At 36.2% G+C, this 17,644-nt stretch overlaps 1 protein-coding gene across 2 annotated transcripts in view; it reads left to right on the top strand.

Annotated features, from left to right (window-relative positions):
• Positions 1-16,285, top strand: part of Kap-alpha1 (karyopherin alpha1) — an 82,674-nt gene extending 66,389 nt beyond the window's left edge. For both annotated transcript variants that reach the window (XM_067092013.1, XM_067092019.1), the window contains exons 6-10: positions 2,790-2,868; positions 9,264-9,383; positions 10,078-10,227; positions 10,541-10,700; positions 10,848-16,285. In XM_067092013.1, the coding sequence (XP_066948114.1) occupies positions 2,790-2,868; positions 9,264-9,383; positions 10,078-10,227; positions 10,541-10,700; positions 10,848-11,038 (700 nt within the window). In that variant the 3' untranslated portion in view covers positions 11,039-16,285. The remainder of the gene's footprint in view (positions 1-2,789; positions 2,869-9,263; positions 9,384-10,077; positions 10,228-10,540; positions 10,701-10,847) is intronic.
• The last annotated feature ends 1,359 nt before the right edge of the window (positions 16,286-17,644 follow it).

The raw sequence follows: 17,644 nt of genomic DNA, 5'->3' as shown, positions 1-17,644 counted from the left end.
TTTGTTGAACTTTTGAACTGTTTAGAACTAGCTCCTTGTAAAGAAGTTTCTATGGAAACATCACAGGAGCCTTAGACACAGCTAGAGAGTTAGAGAGCAACACTCTTAGTTAGATAAGACAGGCCTTGCTAAAGGCAAGACAATTATCCTTGCCTTATTGTGAACTAAGGATAGTTTTGGGCTAGGTCCTTTTACAACAGTATCTTTACCAAGCCTGGAGTTACCAGGCCTTGAGGAACTTGACCCTTATGGGGTCCAGAACTGTCTGTAAGGATTGTTGGAATTGCGCTAACAGAATTAAACCTGATGTGAAGGTTCTGTTTTGAGTGATGTGGAAACCGGAGTTTCCAGTGTCCTTTTCATTAGGTCTTTGGTTAAGTATTTGGTTAAGGACTGTCATGCTAATTTCTATCCTTAATGGAAGGTAAGCAACTGGACATGTGAGCAATGGCTACAACTTTTAAATTTGAGAACTTATCCTTGGATAAGATATTGAAGTCACTTGGTGGCAATTTAATCTTGTACTTGCTTTGGCAAGTCTTCATGGTACGGAGTTTAAATACGATAATTGCAGAGCATTAACTCCTCTGGTTTGTGCAGGGGAAATTATGTCCTGAATCAATAGGTAGACTTTTTTGGTGTATTGCCTTTTAAACCTGGTTGTGGTTTTTGGTATATTAGAAATATACCTATTTTGTGCATATGTACTTGTTAGTTATCCATCATTGGGTCTGCAGGGTTTTGGCACAATATCCCTACCCTTCCTTCTGCTGAAGGGGGCATCCTCCAAAAGACCTCAGCTATCTCATGATGAGGATCTTGTACCTGAGTGACAATCCATAGGCTATTAATGTCGCCTATGGATTGAATTCACTGGGTAAAACAAACAGATTTGTACAAATATTTTGTTACTAAGTAGCTTTTAAAGGTTTGCTGATTTTCACTTTGCCCACCTGTTTCAAATGTGGGAATCAGCTATGTGATGGTGAGGTAAGGTTCATTTCAAAAATATAAATACTTAATTTAAGATTTACAAACTTTTGTACAAATATTTTCTTACTAAGTAGTTTTTAAGGGTTTGCTGATTTTTACTTTGCCCATTTCCTGTTTCAAATGTGGGAATCAGCTATGTAATGGTGAGGTAAGGTTCATTTCAAAAATATAAATACTTAGGATTTACAAACTTTTGTACAAATATTTTGTTACTAAGTAGTTTTTAAGGGTTTGCTGATTTTTACTTTGCCCACTTCCTGTTTCAAATGTGGGAATCAGCTACATAATGGAGAGGTAAGGTTCATTTAAAAAATATAAATACTTAATTTAAGATTTATTTTTTAAATACTTACCTCTCATTATATAAATTGCCCTCCCTACCTCCCCACATTCAAAGTTGATAGAAGTAGACTGAAGGCTATTGCTGTTTATACCTATGTGTCTCCTGGTGGGGGGTGGGGAAGTAGATGTATAGAATGATATTCGTAGAAAACCTAGTTTTTTTTTTTTTTTATTAATCTGTCAAACTTTTGCTGGTGCAAAAGTAAAAGATATATATTGGGTTGGGTATCTGTTAGTAAAATGTAATGAAAGGGTTTAATTATGTGATAGTGAAATGAGTGGGTTTAGTTATCCGACAGTAGAATGAAAGTTTTGAGTATTGTAGTTATCTGACTGGAATGAAAGTTTTGAGTGCTACTCATAGTATTTCAGTGTTTCACTCCGTTGTTTTAATATTTGTGGATTAAATGCTATGCAAGTTTGCAGCCTATATTGAAGGCTTTAGTCATTAGGATAAAAGTAATGTAGCAAATAGGAGCAGAATGCATAAACATTAGGCCATTGGTGGTAATGTTTGTCAGGTCAGTCTGTATTTTGGAATTCAATTTTAGTAAGTGGTAAAGTGTGTTCAGTGCTGCCCTAGTAAAGCGTGCTCAGTACAATTGAAATATACTAGTGAATGGTTATGGACTCATTGGTGGGAGAAAATGACCCCTAATTAACAGATTAGTCCCATGGCGGTTGTGTTGTCAGTGCACCTTGTGAGGTGTACTTTAGTCATTACTGAATGGTGTTTTGCAGTGTCTCATCAGCCCTAGCTGCGCACACTTTTTAGCCTATTATTTAACGTCCATTTCTGCTTCCTTTTCCCTTTTTGTTTTGAAGGCTTCTGTTACTTATTGGCGCAACTGTGGGGTTTTCACCCAGTTCCACCTTGAGCTTCGTGTACTTTATCCCATTTATTTTCTGGATGTCTTTATCCTACAGTCCAACCATTCCAGATATTCACTTACATCATTGCTGAATGGCAGAGAGTGCCCCAGTGTTTGGCTTTATAGCCCAAATTTGTACTTTGGTGTGACACAGGGTATACTGTGAGAGAGTGTGACACAGGGTACACAGAGAAGAGAGAGAGAGAGAGAGAGAGAGAGAGAGAGAGAGAGAGAGAGAGAGAGAGAGAGAGAGAGAGAGAGAGAGTGGGCAGACACTCTTGGGGAAGTATATTTGTAAAGGGGTTTGATTCTTGGTTTCCAAACACATAAACACTTGGCGAATGGTTGTGAAAATTAATAGCTTGCCATCCATGGTAGGTAACTGTTCAAAGATTCGATGCTGGTGCATTTCCAGTGACACTGTAAGAGCAGTAGCATCCAATAGATGGCTACTTTAGGATGTTTTCTAGTAAATCTAGCATAACTTGCAGTAATGTACTTTTAATTATCCAAATTTTTTTGTAATGATCAAATTTTAAAGAATTAATGGTAAAGTAATTAAAAATATATATTTTTTTACAGGTTCAATCAACACAGTGTAGTAGCAGCTGCATTGAGGGCAGTAGGAAACATTGTCACAGGAGATGATGTTCAAACACAGGTAAGTGTCTTATATATTATTTGTTTGAAAATGTTTCATTGTCCAGCCACTTGTAATGTCTATGATCAGTATTCCAGTTGCAGGAATTGCAATAGGAACTTGAGCACAGTATTCCAGTTGTAGGAATTGCAATAGGAACTTGAGCATCATAGTTTAATGCATCTACAAATAAATAACTGAAATGCAATGGTGTTTACAATACATACATGCAAATATATGTGTGTGTGTGTTACATTAGTGCATGCATATGTAGATATGTATGTATATGTATATATATATGTAGATACATATAAGAGGAAGATGATAATAGTTATATACATTAGTCCTGAGGAGGCAGAGTTTCATGATGATGCATCAGAGTTGTAACCTCTCCTTGATAGACCTGCTTCCGAGGCTAATGGGAGGAATGTCTTATTCCTTTTACAACTCAGTTGTAAAGTAATGGAAACAGTTGTATACAAATCATAGAAAGTTTCCCTGCTCAACCATTAGTAGCTGTTTTTGACAGTGTCCCATCATTGTCTCCTTAACCCTTATGTGCTTAAGGCCATCACCTAGGATGTCTTGAATCAGATTAGAAAATTCTTAGCACTACCTTTGAAGTCCTTCCTCAAGGATCTTGCCCCTACAACCTTTTTTGCATGTATTGCATGTAAGTTCCATTTAGAATTTCCCAACGCTCGAGTTTTGCTTCACTAGTGATCTGGCTCACGTAAGTGGAAACATATATGTAACCATAACTGATGTTTTGAACTTTCAGTTCAAGTAGGCTGTTCGGGTTCGGAAGGTCGTGTGCAGAGTTTCAGAAGTGTCTGGCAAAGTGTCAGGAAGAACCTTTGGTAGTGATGGTTCTCAGGGAAGGATACTTTGTACCCTTTGTTAAATTTTTACCCCTATCAACTTCTGATGTCCTTCTCCCTACACTCTTCACACAGAGAAGTTCAGAGTTGGGAGGGGTAGATTGGACAGTTGTTATGCAATGAGGCCATTGAGCCATGGGCATTTGCAGTCTCAACCAGTCTATTCATATTACGCCCTTTTCGATGAGTCAGTCAGTGTGGCCCTGGCTGCCTTTCGGAAGGGCAAAGGATGTTTTCTGTCAACATGTACTTCCGTATCCCAGTACACCTTCAGTCGAAAAAAAGTATTCTCCTGTGTGTTGGAGTTTTTAGCAGGATGGATTTATCTGCTCGTTATCATAGTTCTCTCATTTTTTGGACGACTGGTTTGTTCTCACCAATTTGTTTCTGATGATTTTCAGGGTGAAGAATTATGTTTTCTTTCTAACTTAGAGCTGGGCATTTGTTCAATATTGACTAATCTGTGCTTTTCCGATCCAGTCAGTTGTTTATCTGGGGATGAACATTAACACTTTTTTTGGGTGTTTTTCCAACAGACAGATGATAGACAATTTTCCACCACTTTTGAGAACTTTAATGGGTTGGCCCGTAGACCTCAAGATGTCTTGGATGTAGATTTGGGCAAGCCATTCTGAGAAACATTCGATGTCAGGGAATTCGAAGGTAAACACCTCATCCTCAGGTTTACCAGTTGTGGAACCTCTGGGGAGACTCTAAAATACCAATCTGTTCATGACTGCCCAAAACACTACTCTCCCAGTTTACTGCCCTCCATGCCAGGATCCTCAGGCATGGGCAGTTGATACCTTCCTGCAGAATGGTCGAATCTTGACCCTTACGCTTTTCCTCTGTTTGCTGTTTTGAGGAAATACTCAAGTAATGGGCATTGCAGCACACAAGGATGATTTTGATAGCTCGTTGGTGGCCCCAAAGGGAATGGTTCCCCTAACTTCCTTTCCTGGTGGTAAATGTTCCTTGTCTTCTTCCGTTCAAGAAAGACCTTTTCAGGCAGTCTTATTTGAGAAGATTCCATCAAACCTCCACATGCTTCATCTGACCGCGTGGGGATTGTCATTGTCTTTTACGAGCTAAGGGCATCTATTGCAATCCTTAAGTCTAGAAGGACCTCTACTGTTTGACTTTTGTATCAATAACAGTGGTCAATTTATTGATCTTGGTGCTTGTCCAGAGTGATATCCAGCACCCGTTCACTAGATAGCCTGATTTAAGTCCTGCCAACATCTTGGGTATGCAAAGCAGTTTTCTGCCACAGTGATCAAAGGATACCGCTTTACACTGCATTCAGTTCTGCATTATGCTGACTGGAATATTGCTCATGATTTAAAGTTTGAAGAGGCTTTCTATCATTTGTGCTGGAAATTTCAATCTCCCTATCATGGTTTACGATGAAATTTAGACATAGTCCTCCAGATTTTAACATAACTTCAGTTTGAACCTTTTGATAAAGCATCACTTAAGAATTTTGAAAACACCTTTCTTTTAGCTCTTGGTGTGGCAAAGTGTGTTAGTGAGCTTCAAGCCCTTTTTTGTATGTGGGCTTTGTTCTAGTGGCAACTTCTCTCTTTTCTTTCATTGCTTAGAAGAAGAGATATGGAAGTGAAAGCCCTTCTCAGATTTGAGACTGCCTAATTTAAGTGCTTTGGTAGGCAATGCTGAAGTGGCTGTCTTATGTCCAGTTAGAACTCTTAAGGGTTTATATTAGTGAGCTTCAAGCCCTTTCTTGTATGTGGACTTTGTTCAAGTGGCAACCTCTCTCTTTTCTTTCATTGCTTAGAGAAAAGATCAGAAGTGAAAGCCCTTCCCAGACTTATGACAGTGTTTAATTTAATTGCTTTGGTAGGCAAGGAAGAAGTAGCTGTCTTAATAAGTGTTGACCTGGACAGACATAAACCTTTCAGAGGAGGAGTTAAGTATTTATCAGTGGTGTTAGAAGACCAAACTCTCATTTGTCCAAGAATGCTTGTCAATGCACACAGAGTTGAGTGCAGAGCTTTTACCATTTTTTAAATAATCCCCGTGTCTTCTGTACCATAAGCATGTCTTTATTTCCTTTAAAACCTTTCACTAAAGAAGTTGTCATGCAGCTCAGGGGAGATGTAACTGTTGTTAACTCATGTTATTTGCGAAATGCGACAGGACGCTTTCTCCTGAACCAAATGTGATGGTAACCTTGCTTTCTATCTCATCATTAGCTGTTAGGAAATCCTGCTATTGAATTTTGGGAGCATGAAGGTACACATTGGTGTATAGGAGAGCACCTTCATTTATGAAAGTGGTAGTTGTCTTTAGTTTTGGACTGTTGGTTATGGGTTTTCGACTAGGGCACAGGATTCAATAGTACTCCAAGAGATAGAGTCCTTTTTTCCCTGTAAGGATCCTCTGACAAGTCTCGCTAGGAGGCCCTTACACCCTGTTGTGGTTCCAACGTTTGGCGACAGTACTTGCCAGTAAGGATCACACAACCGACATGAATTTTGAGAAGCTTTTTTTCCTCTCATTAAAAAATTTTTAGTTTGCTTGGCTGAACATTGTTTTTCTGGCTGCACTAACCCACCATCCTCATCCAATGTGGTAGTCAGCTAACTTTAACAGTAGGTAAGATTCATTCCAAATAATGATAATTTTCATGATAAAATTAATTATTTTGATACTTATCTACTGTTAAAGTGGAAACCCACCCAGCCTCCCCACATCTTAGTGGGTGATCATGAAGAATTCTGACAAGAATGTAAACATTCCAGCACCACCTGGTGGGAAACAGGTGATTACAGAGACAGTCCTAGTGGGTTAGCCAAGCTATATTTTTTTTATTTTGTATGCTGATCCCACCTAATGGCACAAAGATATAAGCTAATTTTAACTGTAGCTAAGTATCCAAATAATTAATTTTATCATGAAAATTATAATTTTTAAGCCACTATATAAGTATGTGGAATCTAAAGGATTTTAGCTGATAGTCCATATGCACATAGGAAGCTGTTAGGTACTTGCGATGCTCTTTTAGACTAGATATGCCATTTGCAAGAGAACCTTGTTAAGAATTTTGAGTGCAGAGTAATTCAAATGGATTTTAGTGCTGCTTTCGATGTAGTAAATCACAAGGCACTAATTTATAAACTTCAGAATCTTGGAGTGGGTGGATATGTTTTGGTATTACTTCTAGATTTCCTTACAGGTAGGCAGCAGCAAGTTGCTGTTGATGGGATCTTTAGTGGACCAAGACCTATTGTATCTGGGGTTCTACAGGGTAGTGTTCTTGGTTCACTGTTATTTTTAGTGTATACAAGTGATATGGTGGTTTGGTGGGAAAACAAGATTGTTCAGTATGCTGATGATGCAACAGTTGTGGGTTTATAAGAAATAAAGCTTCTCTCAGCCTCAATCAGGACGTGACCGGATTAATGAATGTTGTTGTCGTGGGATATGAGGCTGAACTCTAGCGAAATGAAAACACTAATGATTAGCAGATCATGTATAGATTTTCCACCCATCCTCCCCTTCAGGTGGATGGGACTCTGCTGAATGATTCGGAAGCTTAAACTATTCTAGGTGTAACTCTTGAATTACATCTTACTTTTGAGAACCATCTATGAAAGTGTCAGCAAATGCTGCAGAGAAGTTAGGCATTGTATGTAAGGCCTCATATATTTATAAGTGAATAAAATCAGTGCAACCTGTTTAAGGTCATTTGTCCTTCCTTTACTAGATTAATGTTCTCCAGTGTGGATGTCTGCTTCTGCCAGAGATTTATCTCTGTTAGATAGAGTGGTTTGTGATGGTAGGTTTCTGTTTTCTAATATTAGCAGTTATGATTTTTTTTTTTTTTTTTTTTTTTTTGCTGAGAACAACCAGATTTACTGAACAGCAGCACCAATGTGCAGTAAATGTGCCTCACTGTCGAACTTCTCAGTTCCAGTGGTCCTTTATTCCTCACACCATTGGATTGTGGAGCAGCCTCCCAGAGGATGTTGAGCAATTGGATTGTCAGAAGTTCAAGCGAAGATGCAATGTATTATTACCTTAATACAATTCTTCTTATATTTTAATAATTTACTCATGTTTATTCATTAATTTGTTAATTTATTTGGTTTTCTGATAAATGATCATCTCTCTATGTATATCCCATGACTTTCTGTTACTTCTTTCGAATGAACACCATATTCTTTGAAAGCTTGAATTTCAAGCTAATGTCCCTTGTAGGCTTGTTCTACATGAATAGGGTTCATCTTCTGAATAATAATAATTGGGAAAAATATGTTAACACCATACTTAGAACTATGTACAGTAATGTTTCAATTTAATGTTTTTTTGTGGTTTGGGAAAACTAGTTAATTTCAAGTATACTGTCAATTATGGTATATAGTGATGAGTACGAGTTTGTAGTCCACAGGCCCTTGGCAGTAGTTAGTGTTGTTATTTATTTTGATATTGAAGGTACATGTAATGACCATGGTGAGAATGTGTAGAAATGGTGCTCTTGTTCTGTGTTACAACTTTGATTTAACCTCAGGCCTGTACCGAGGGGGGTGTCGAACAACCCCCCAAAATTTCTGGAAGTCCATATTTTCTGTGACTATCCTTTTCATTGAACTGTACTTATAAAGTAATAAATGATAATCTTTCAACTTTCAACATTATAAGTAAAATTCTGTTAACCAAAGTCAGTACTTTGAATGATCTTATCGGGTAGAAGGGCATAGACTGCATGCCCAGTTTTTCTTCTTAATATAACTAAAATAACATTTTCAGGTATTTCATCTTGTTTATACCTATATATGCAATGACATATATGGAAGAAAAGGTCCAGTTTTGGGAAAAAACACCACCCCACTCCATAAAAAACTCTGGGTACGGGCCTGAACCTTGCCCCAAGTTGCTGTTCATCTATGATAAACATAGAATGAGATTTACAGACAGAGTTGATATAGACTAATGCTGTCGTACAATGTATACACCCAGTATTATTATCTGCATATCAAGCTGGACAGTATGTTGAAAAGATTGCTCCATCACTAATGTAAAGGAACTGTAATGTTACTGTATTATGTAGTAGTTTTAGACCAGCAAATCACATTGCTAGGTACTCAGAGGACTTACCACAAGGGCTAAATAATAAATATTGAAAGTGGAACAAGGTAAAGTTGACATTAGTTAAATGAAGGAACAGCTCAAAAGTAAAAGGTTGAAGGCAACGCAGCAGGCCATATGAAAGCTGTAGAGAAACATAAGTGCCATCTACAGTGTGTTTAGTAGGACATTTTGAGGATAAGACCATTGGGTGGGGCTTTATCCTTTTTCCAGTTATCCTCAAACATGTTTAAATTGTGGTAACCTTATAGTAATGGTACTACTTCATGTACTCGTGTAAAGTAGAAGGAACAGGTGATGATAGATTCTGGGATGAGTTTTTGTTGCAATTATTGTGAAAGCTTGTCAGGCATATAGGGAATTTTAGGAAAAATATAAAGCTTCTTTTGTTTTGAGACTGTTACTGACTTAGTTTTTTTCATATAGGTCATACTAAATTGTTCAGCATTACCATGTTTGCTGCATCTCCTCTCGTCCCCGAAAGAGTCCATACGTAAGGAAGCTTGCTGGACAATTTCCAACATAACTGCAGGGAACCGATCACAGGTAGGTATAGATGAGGCCTTTTTTTATCACTTCAGGATTATATCCGATTGTACCATAAGTACAGTAAATGGTAAAATTATAAGTACAGTAAATGGTAAAATTATGTACCATAAGTACAGTAAATGGTAAAATTATGGAAAATGTAATGTCACCCTTACCATTTAGTGATAGAATTAGCACTTATCATTTGGTTATTTTTCACTTGAAAATTTATGCATTTTTAAAAAATACTAAAGTTTCATGTTTGTGTAAGATTTTTATGCATTTCTTTGAGTTTGCAGAATATGTTAGAGTATTCGGACTTACAGTTCATGGGGTCATTGTGACTGCTAATGTAATGTTACATAATTGTTTAGAATAGTAGATAAAATGGTTTTTGATTAAAAGATCTCTCATAGTTGATTTTCAGAAATTTAATGTTTTTACAGTACTAGGCTAACATAAAGTTATTTTCTTTGGAAAGATTTAAAATTGTGTGTGTGTGTGTATATTAATCCATTACCATAAAGTAGTAAGAGGAAGTTTCATCCTATTGTTCGTGCAGTAGTCATGAATTGTAACTTTTAAGTCACGTTGCTTATTCCAACTTCCAAGAACTGCTCACTGTTCCTATGCATATTGTGCAAGAATTGTTTTGAGAAGTAGGTAAAACAAAAAATTGTTTTTTCGTTAACATTACTTTTCATCCTTTCAGATCCAAGCTGTTATAGATGCCAACATTTTCCCAGTCCTCATAGAAATTTTAGGTAAAGCTGAATTCAAGACAAGGAAAGAAGCTGCTTGGGCCATTACGAATGCCACTTCTGGAGGGACACCAGCACAAATTAGATATCTAGTTGAACAGGTATGTTTATTGGTTCCAGGAAATTCATCATCATTATTAACATGTAATGGCATGATTTCCTTTATTGGGATTAGATTTCTGAGTTTTCTTCAATTTCTGCTGGGATTCTCATGTGATCCAGGATGTCAAATATGTCCATTCTCCTTGATGTGGACTGTGCTGTTGGTTGTCTACAGCTGTGTTAAATGTGTATATTTACTAATTGATATTTTTGTGGATTCCAATAAATATGTTGTCATTAGCAAATATTTGTGAAGAATTTTATATAATTTTTTGGTGGTATGAAATTTTAATGAGGAATCATAAATTTCAGGGATGCATTCCTCCTCTTTGTGATCTCTTGACTGTCATGGATGCCAAAATTGTGCAAGTGGCTCTCAATGGTATACAGAACATACTCCAGCTTGGTGAACAGGAAGCAAAGACAACATTTAATGTCAACCCATATGCTGTATTAGTGGAAGAATGTTATGGTATGTATCAGCCAAGTAAAATTTTTCTAATTTTATTAGACGTTGGTTATTCATACTGACTGTGATCTTGAGTAACATTGATCATTTTCACATATCCTATTCATTTGACTTAGCTTAAGTAATTAGAAAATTTTTATCTGTTTACAGGTTTGGACAAGATTGAGTTCCTTCAGAGCCATGAGAATTTGGAAATTTACCAGAAGGCATTTGAGATTATTGAGCACTACTTTGGTGGAGAAGAGGAGGATTCTAAAGTGGCTCCCTCGGTGGATGAATCTGGCCAACAGTTCCAGTTCAATGAAGCAGGAAATCCGCCTCAAGGTGGCTTCAATTTTTAACAGGAACTTTTTTCCCCTGTTGGAAATCATTCTCTCGAAGCAAGAAACTTGTAATTGTGTATGAACCCCAGTGAAAATCATAGGCAATATTTGATTTACTTTTGGAGTGTTAAAAGGTTGCACTAATTATCGTCCTGCTTGGGTGATCCAGAAGACAAAATAAAAAAAAAAAGCCTTGGAAGGGATTGTACACTTTTGTACAGTAAGACTTCTCAGTATCCAGCAGAATTCATTTTGTTTTTCATGTTTCATTTTTGGGTTTAAATAATTTCTTTAGCAATACTTATTACATTTGAAATCTTAAGAAAATGCAGCAATGCATTGGTTTGCACAAGTAGTATCTTGCATTGAAAGTGATAGACACCCTTCTCACTGGTGTGTCAAGATCTTGGTATTGAGAGATTTTATTGTGCCATCTAACATCCTTGTAGGTGTTGGTAACATCGGCGTATTTCTCTTTGTAGGGCGTCTCTGGTTTTCATGTCTAGAGGGGTTGGAATGCTAATATATTGAAAGATGCAAGTGTGCTGTAGTACATGATTTTTCATTATGGTTATATATTTTGCCTAACAAAGAGGGAGCAGTTCCCGTGGTCAAAATTCATCCATGATCTGTACTTTAGGTTTGCTAATGGCTGGATAGGCTTGATGGGAACTGCAATAATATTTTGTATATCAGAGTAATGTTAATATCATTTGTGAACAACTTTTAAGTACAGTACATGACAGAAATGTTAGCGACATGAATTGCAAGCATATTCATTGAAGAGATAGGTAGTTTAGGTTCATTTTCCTATCTTAGTGTTGTTAATATTCTTTAGAAACATAGCTGAGTTGAAGAATCAGTTAATAAAACAAGTGAATTCTAAATTCACTATGCTGTAAATATCAAGTCATAATAACCACATGACTACAATATTATGAAAATTTGTAAACTTCATTAATTTTGATGGTACACTGATTCTGGAAGATCACTATTTCAAAGATACTTTTCAAGGAATTTGATCTATTGAAGAGGTATACTTATTCCATTGTCTCTGTTTTTCACCTTTACAAGGGCCAGCTCTATGCTAATAGGGTTGACTCAGCAGTCTGGTTAAACTACCTTATAATCAGTTAATCTGGCCCCCTTACTGGAGATCAAGATAAGTAACCCCCCCTCCCCCTTTTGTCTCTCTCTCTCTCGTACACTTTACTGGAGAAAATGACAAGTAACCTCTGTAATAACTGTCTGTTGACAGTTTTGTTTCCAGCCATTAAAAGTTGCTGTATAATCACCCGTTTTGAACATGGGTTCCTAGTCTCTTAATTGGTCTTGGAGTAAAAAGAAAAAAAAAGGTCTTTTATCTATATTTCTTGTATAAGATGTATTTGTTTTCCTTCTTTAAGGTACTTCAAGAGGAAACTTGTGATTTTAAAGTTAACTTTTGTTTGTAGATTTTACTTAAAAAATATTTCAAATTTCAAGGAGCCAATGATTATATAACTTTAGTTACATGTTGAAAAGGAAATCTACTTGATGGTGGCAGGGTTTTGTTTAGTTTTGAGATTGTGCATTTAAAAATGGAAAACAGGATTGGGAAGCAGATACTTGTTTGTGATGTTCTTTTTGACACCTTGTATTATATTCCAGATTATTTCTTTTGTTATAAAGGAAACTTCCTACTTTTTGCTTCAAGATGTGAAATACGTGTAGCCAAATACTGTATTATAGTGATAATATGAAGTGCTGCTTTTTTGTCTAAAGTAATTATTAGTCAGGATGTGGTAAGAATGCGAATATGCTTGCTAGAGATTGTTTTTTTTTTTAATGAGACTGATAGACATCTGTGATTACCTGCTAGTTGATGCCCATCAGAAGGGCAGTGAGTCACAGAGTAATGACTTTTGTGAGGTAAAGATAACTGTAATCCTGACTTCGGGGGAGAATACAGGCCTTTGTGAGAGCTAGATGTCTGATCTTGTATGCAGACGATTCATGAAATTTAACATGTTCCCTAGTGAAAACTTGAAATTGCAAGTGACATGAAAGATTTCTTTGGTCCATTTGGTCAACTTTTTTCTTTAATTATACAAAAAGGTTTGAAGGAATCTTTGTGATGATAGATTGAATATTTTAAGTTCTTTTGGACATCTCTGTAACAGATGTGTATTTTTTACTGAGTTAAATTTCTGTCATTGTAGTATATGGTTTTCAGTGAGAGAGTTTCTTTTCACCGTATGAGGTTTGTTGACTTTATCTTGATCTAGGAATAGTAATGACCTTATTGGATTTATCAAGAAAGGACACTGTGTATTTAATGAAGCTAAATATTGTCCTGCTTGGTAAGGCCATATTGGTTATATGCTCTAATGGGAAAATAAATGAAACTTAGATTTTTGTGCTAAATATATGGGTGTGTGGTTAAATGCTGAGCTAACTTCATCTGAGTTTGTTTTAAAAGTGTCAAGAATATTCAAAGCAGTGTGAATACTATTACTTCTAGATCTTTGATAGGTCAATTTGTATGCCATCATTATTTTTCAAGAATTTTTTTCCCAAAACGTTTGTTGGCCATTTAGTTTTTTGTTATATGAAAGGCTGTGGTGGCGCTAGATTGGCCATATAGTGTGCTCGTTGTAGAGTGCATTTGCATGATTGTGAGAGTGTCTTCTGAGAACTGTGTAAATGTGTGTAAAAGTGTAATTATTTTGTATTAAACTGTTAAAATGACTTATGCAGTGGCAACCCTGTAGTTCATATAACCTGCTTAATGTCCTATTGCAGGTTTAGGTATATATATATATATACAGTATATAAATTTTTTTGTTGACATATGTATCATGTCTGCTTTAAAAACTGTTTATGTTCACAAAGTTTTGTGCCCAACAATTTCATTATTATATTCTGTCGATATTATTTAATGCTGTTATTTTGTAAGTTTTTAGTTTTTTGTTTTGAAAATATTTGATGATACCTCCCCACAGTATTGAGCACAATGTTTGTGAACATGATGCAAGTATATTGAGAGGCTCAAAACAATAGCAATGTTGAGCTGTTATATGTGTTGGTGATTAATTTTGAATTGTAGTGTGGGCTGTGCTTCCTTTTAAGACTGATGAAACATTTTTTTCCCATTTTTTTTTGTGATAACTGGAAGTTTATCCTAAGTATAATCTATACAAGCAGTAAAAAGTGGACAGTGTATGAACGTAGACACTAGTGACATTTCAAAACTTCAGTGAACCAATGACACCAGTGGACACTGGTGACCATAAGAAGTGGAAAGTGGTGATAGTGTAGAAAGTGTTGACATCAGTGACAAAGTGACTAGTACCGTTATGTGTATAAGTGATGTTCTGGTACGACAGTGTACGAGCAGTCACTTGTGATATTATTTAGTCCGCATGAAACAAATCTTGATGAACCCCTCATTGAGCAATTGTGAACCTATGTGATAATGCATTCTGATGTCCAAGTGATTCTAAAATGTGTGAGTGACTTCTCTTACTACTTATTTCTCTTCTTTTTCATTTCTCCCAATGATAATTTTGATAGTGAATCTGATATATCAGGAGAGATTCCTTTGTAACTACTTAGTGTGATAAGTATTTTTCCCATGCTTTTTCTTATAAATCTTATTGCTCTGTGTTAGAAAAGTGGGATAATTTTGTATTTAGGATGTGTCAAATGTTGAATTGTGAGTGTATGTCAAACTGGAAAGAGTAAATGACCAAGTGCTTTCTTTTGTAAGTCATGGAAACCACTGGTGATTCGTCATATGAGCCACTGAGTGGTTTGTGTACCTGCATGTCGTTGGAACCATAAGCTTTTGTAGGCACATGACATCATTTCAATTTGAATTTTGAAATTTTTTTTGAAGTTTACTAAGAATTGGGTATAGGTTTATACCTCTCATATCTTAGTCAGTGTTTTGAGGATTTTCACTTCTTTTTCTCATTTCACATGACCTGGTTTTTCTAATGTAAAGTAAAGATTATTTACACATTTTTTGTCTCGATGCATTAACTTTTATTACTTTCCTATTTGGTCCTGTACCTGGCTCATGTTCCCAACTACACTCAGGAAGGTGCAAGCATTGCAGTCTTAAGCAATGCATGGTACCACATGTGATAGTGGAGGTAGTGATAGTGACTGATAGCAAGGGTAGTGATAGTGTCATTGCAGGTTTTGCTGTATTGCTCTGGATGAATGTGACCACGAGTACACGTGAACTTGAGTAAATGTTGCTCCTGACCCACCGTGACTTTTCCTTGCGACGCCTTACAATCATTACTCCCTCCAGTTGGTGACAGAAGGTAGGCTAGATGGAGACTCCTTTCCTTGAACACAACTCGAGTTAAATTTCTCTTATTTTTAATGTTGTAATGAGTTTCAACATTTAAATACCACATCGTGTTCAGTAATGGAGATACACATTCCTTCCTTAAGTTACCAGACAATTGATGGTGCAGAAAGTAATTCTTCTCTACTCCTTTGATCCTTCTGCTGTCATGTGATACTTACCATTTCGTGAGAGCCGTTGGAGCAGTATAGGAAGAGGAGGTTTTGCTCTTTTGTGCCCACACATGCGCTTCCCTGGCTGCTGCTGAAAAGCAGTAGTGTAGCCCATGGCTATGTTAAGCCTTGTTAAAAATTGGATTGACCTCAGTCATTATACTGTGCTGGTACTATACACTCAAAAGTGTCATGATTATGATCTTGATCTTCCAGGCAGATTGATACTTCTTAAGAGGACATGTGTGTTGGAAAGATGATAAGAATAAATAGGTAAGTGTAATTTTTTTTTTTGGTAAACTAATTTGCATAAGGTTGTGGGATGTAATTTGAACCTGCCCACATTTTAAAACATTCCGAAGGACCGTCTCTTTGCAGCAGTGGCCAAGGATGCGTCTTCTGTAGACTAGTCAGACTAAGACATGTGATAAGGTTTATCCTGAAAAAATGATTTTTTAAGAACAAGTCGTAAGTATTGAACATTGTGCAAGTGATAAAGGGCAAATGAGATGAAAATGCTTTAAGTGAAAATTTGAAAGACTAAGCCCGTGAAGTTCTTCTTGAAAGTTCGAGTGAATTGAGTGGATCTTTTAAAAATTAGAATTTTTCTTTTAATTCTTTATGTGAAAGATAACTAAAAAAAATTCAAAGGCAACTGTTTATGCAGTTGGTTTTTCACAAGTTAGAAAGTGCATTATTTCAAAAATTATAATTTTTTTGATTCTTAAAATAAATTCAGTAAGAACACAATACCAGTCAATCTTTTTAATTTTTATCACTATTCATATTATATAAAAAAGAGCATAAAACTATGAAATTTGTATAGTCAAGCAAGCTAAATTTTTATTGAAATGATCTACATTTATTGTAACAATGACTTCATTCGTTCATTTTTCTAATGAAATTAGTACCTGTGTTCACATCCTTACTAATGTTCTCCCTAGACTCCAAGCACCTTATAATTGGAGGATTCAGAGAACAGCTATTTACAATCCAGTATTATTTTACCCGTTTAATTTTCCTCCGTCCACTGTTGTGATTTGTTTTTGTTTTTGATTGCTCTTAGAACAACGGAGGTGAGGTTGGACAGCATGCCCCCTCGCCAGTAAATTTTGAGTAGCCGACTTGATCGAGTTCAGTGAAGTCTGATGTCGACAGAGAGACTTTAAAGGCGCTAAGAGTATTGTGAACATATACCTATTAGTTTTAGGATGGACATAAGAGAGGGGATTGTCTATCCCTGCACTGCTGCTTTCATTTAGGCATGGGAGAATAATTTAGTGAAACTAGTTTTATTTTAATAAGTAATATTTCATCTGTACCAGGTGATGGCCAATGTGTGAACATAGGTACTGTTTTCAGACTTCTTTCCCTTAAAATAATTAAAAGCAAAATCGTATATACACATGATCCATATGAGAAAAAAAGATCTAAGAAGTTCTGACTGCGCCCAACCTTCATAAATTTTTTCTCCCCCTTTGGGAGTAATAATTTTGTCTTTAAATCTTGAGCAGAAACCCGAGAAATCTTCCAAGGGAAATCACTTTGCAAAAATAAGAGACATTAAAGGAAAATGTGATAAATATGAGGGAATGGAAAATAAAATGGATTCACCTGGATTCAGGAGACGACAACAGAAGCAGGAAAGAATTTAATTCCTTGCTGAGACATCTGGAAATAAGAAGACTCCACAACTGCACTAGGCAAACTATTCCTCATTTTAGTGTTAGCCAAAATGAATCACCTAGAAAACAGTTGAATTAAACCTGATACCATATATAAAATGGACAGTTTTTGCAGCAGCAGCAGAAGCCTGCTTATCAAAAATTGGTCAGGGTTTTTAATATGGAAAACACGACTCCAAGGTAACATATCAAAGACTAGAAAAAAACTATTTTTTTTATAAGAATTTCTTCAAAATGTGCATCCTTCAGACAAATAAGAGAATAAATGGAAGGTTGAAATGTCCACAAAAACCTGTTGGAAAGGTATCTGGCCTAACACCATGAATGGGACATAGATTGGTGGTGCCACCAAAAGATGAAGACTCTAATAAAAAGAATGATATGCTACGTCGAAAATGTAGAAGTTTATGGTTTTATAAGAGAA

The sequence above is a fragment of the Macrobrachium rosenbergii genome, chromosome 4 (assembly GCF_040412425.1).
Source record: "Macrobrachium rosenbergii isolate ZJJX-2024 chromosome 4, ASM4041242v1, whole genome shotgun sequence".
NCBI classification, from domain to species: Eukaryota; Metazoa; Arthropoda; class Malacostraca; order Decapoda; family Palaemonidae; genus Macrobrachium; species Macrobrachium rosenbergii.
This window is presented reverse-complemented; position numbering and strand designations above follow the sequence as displayed.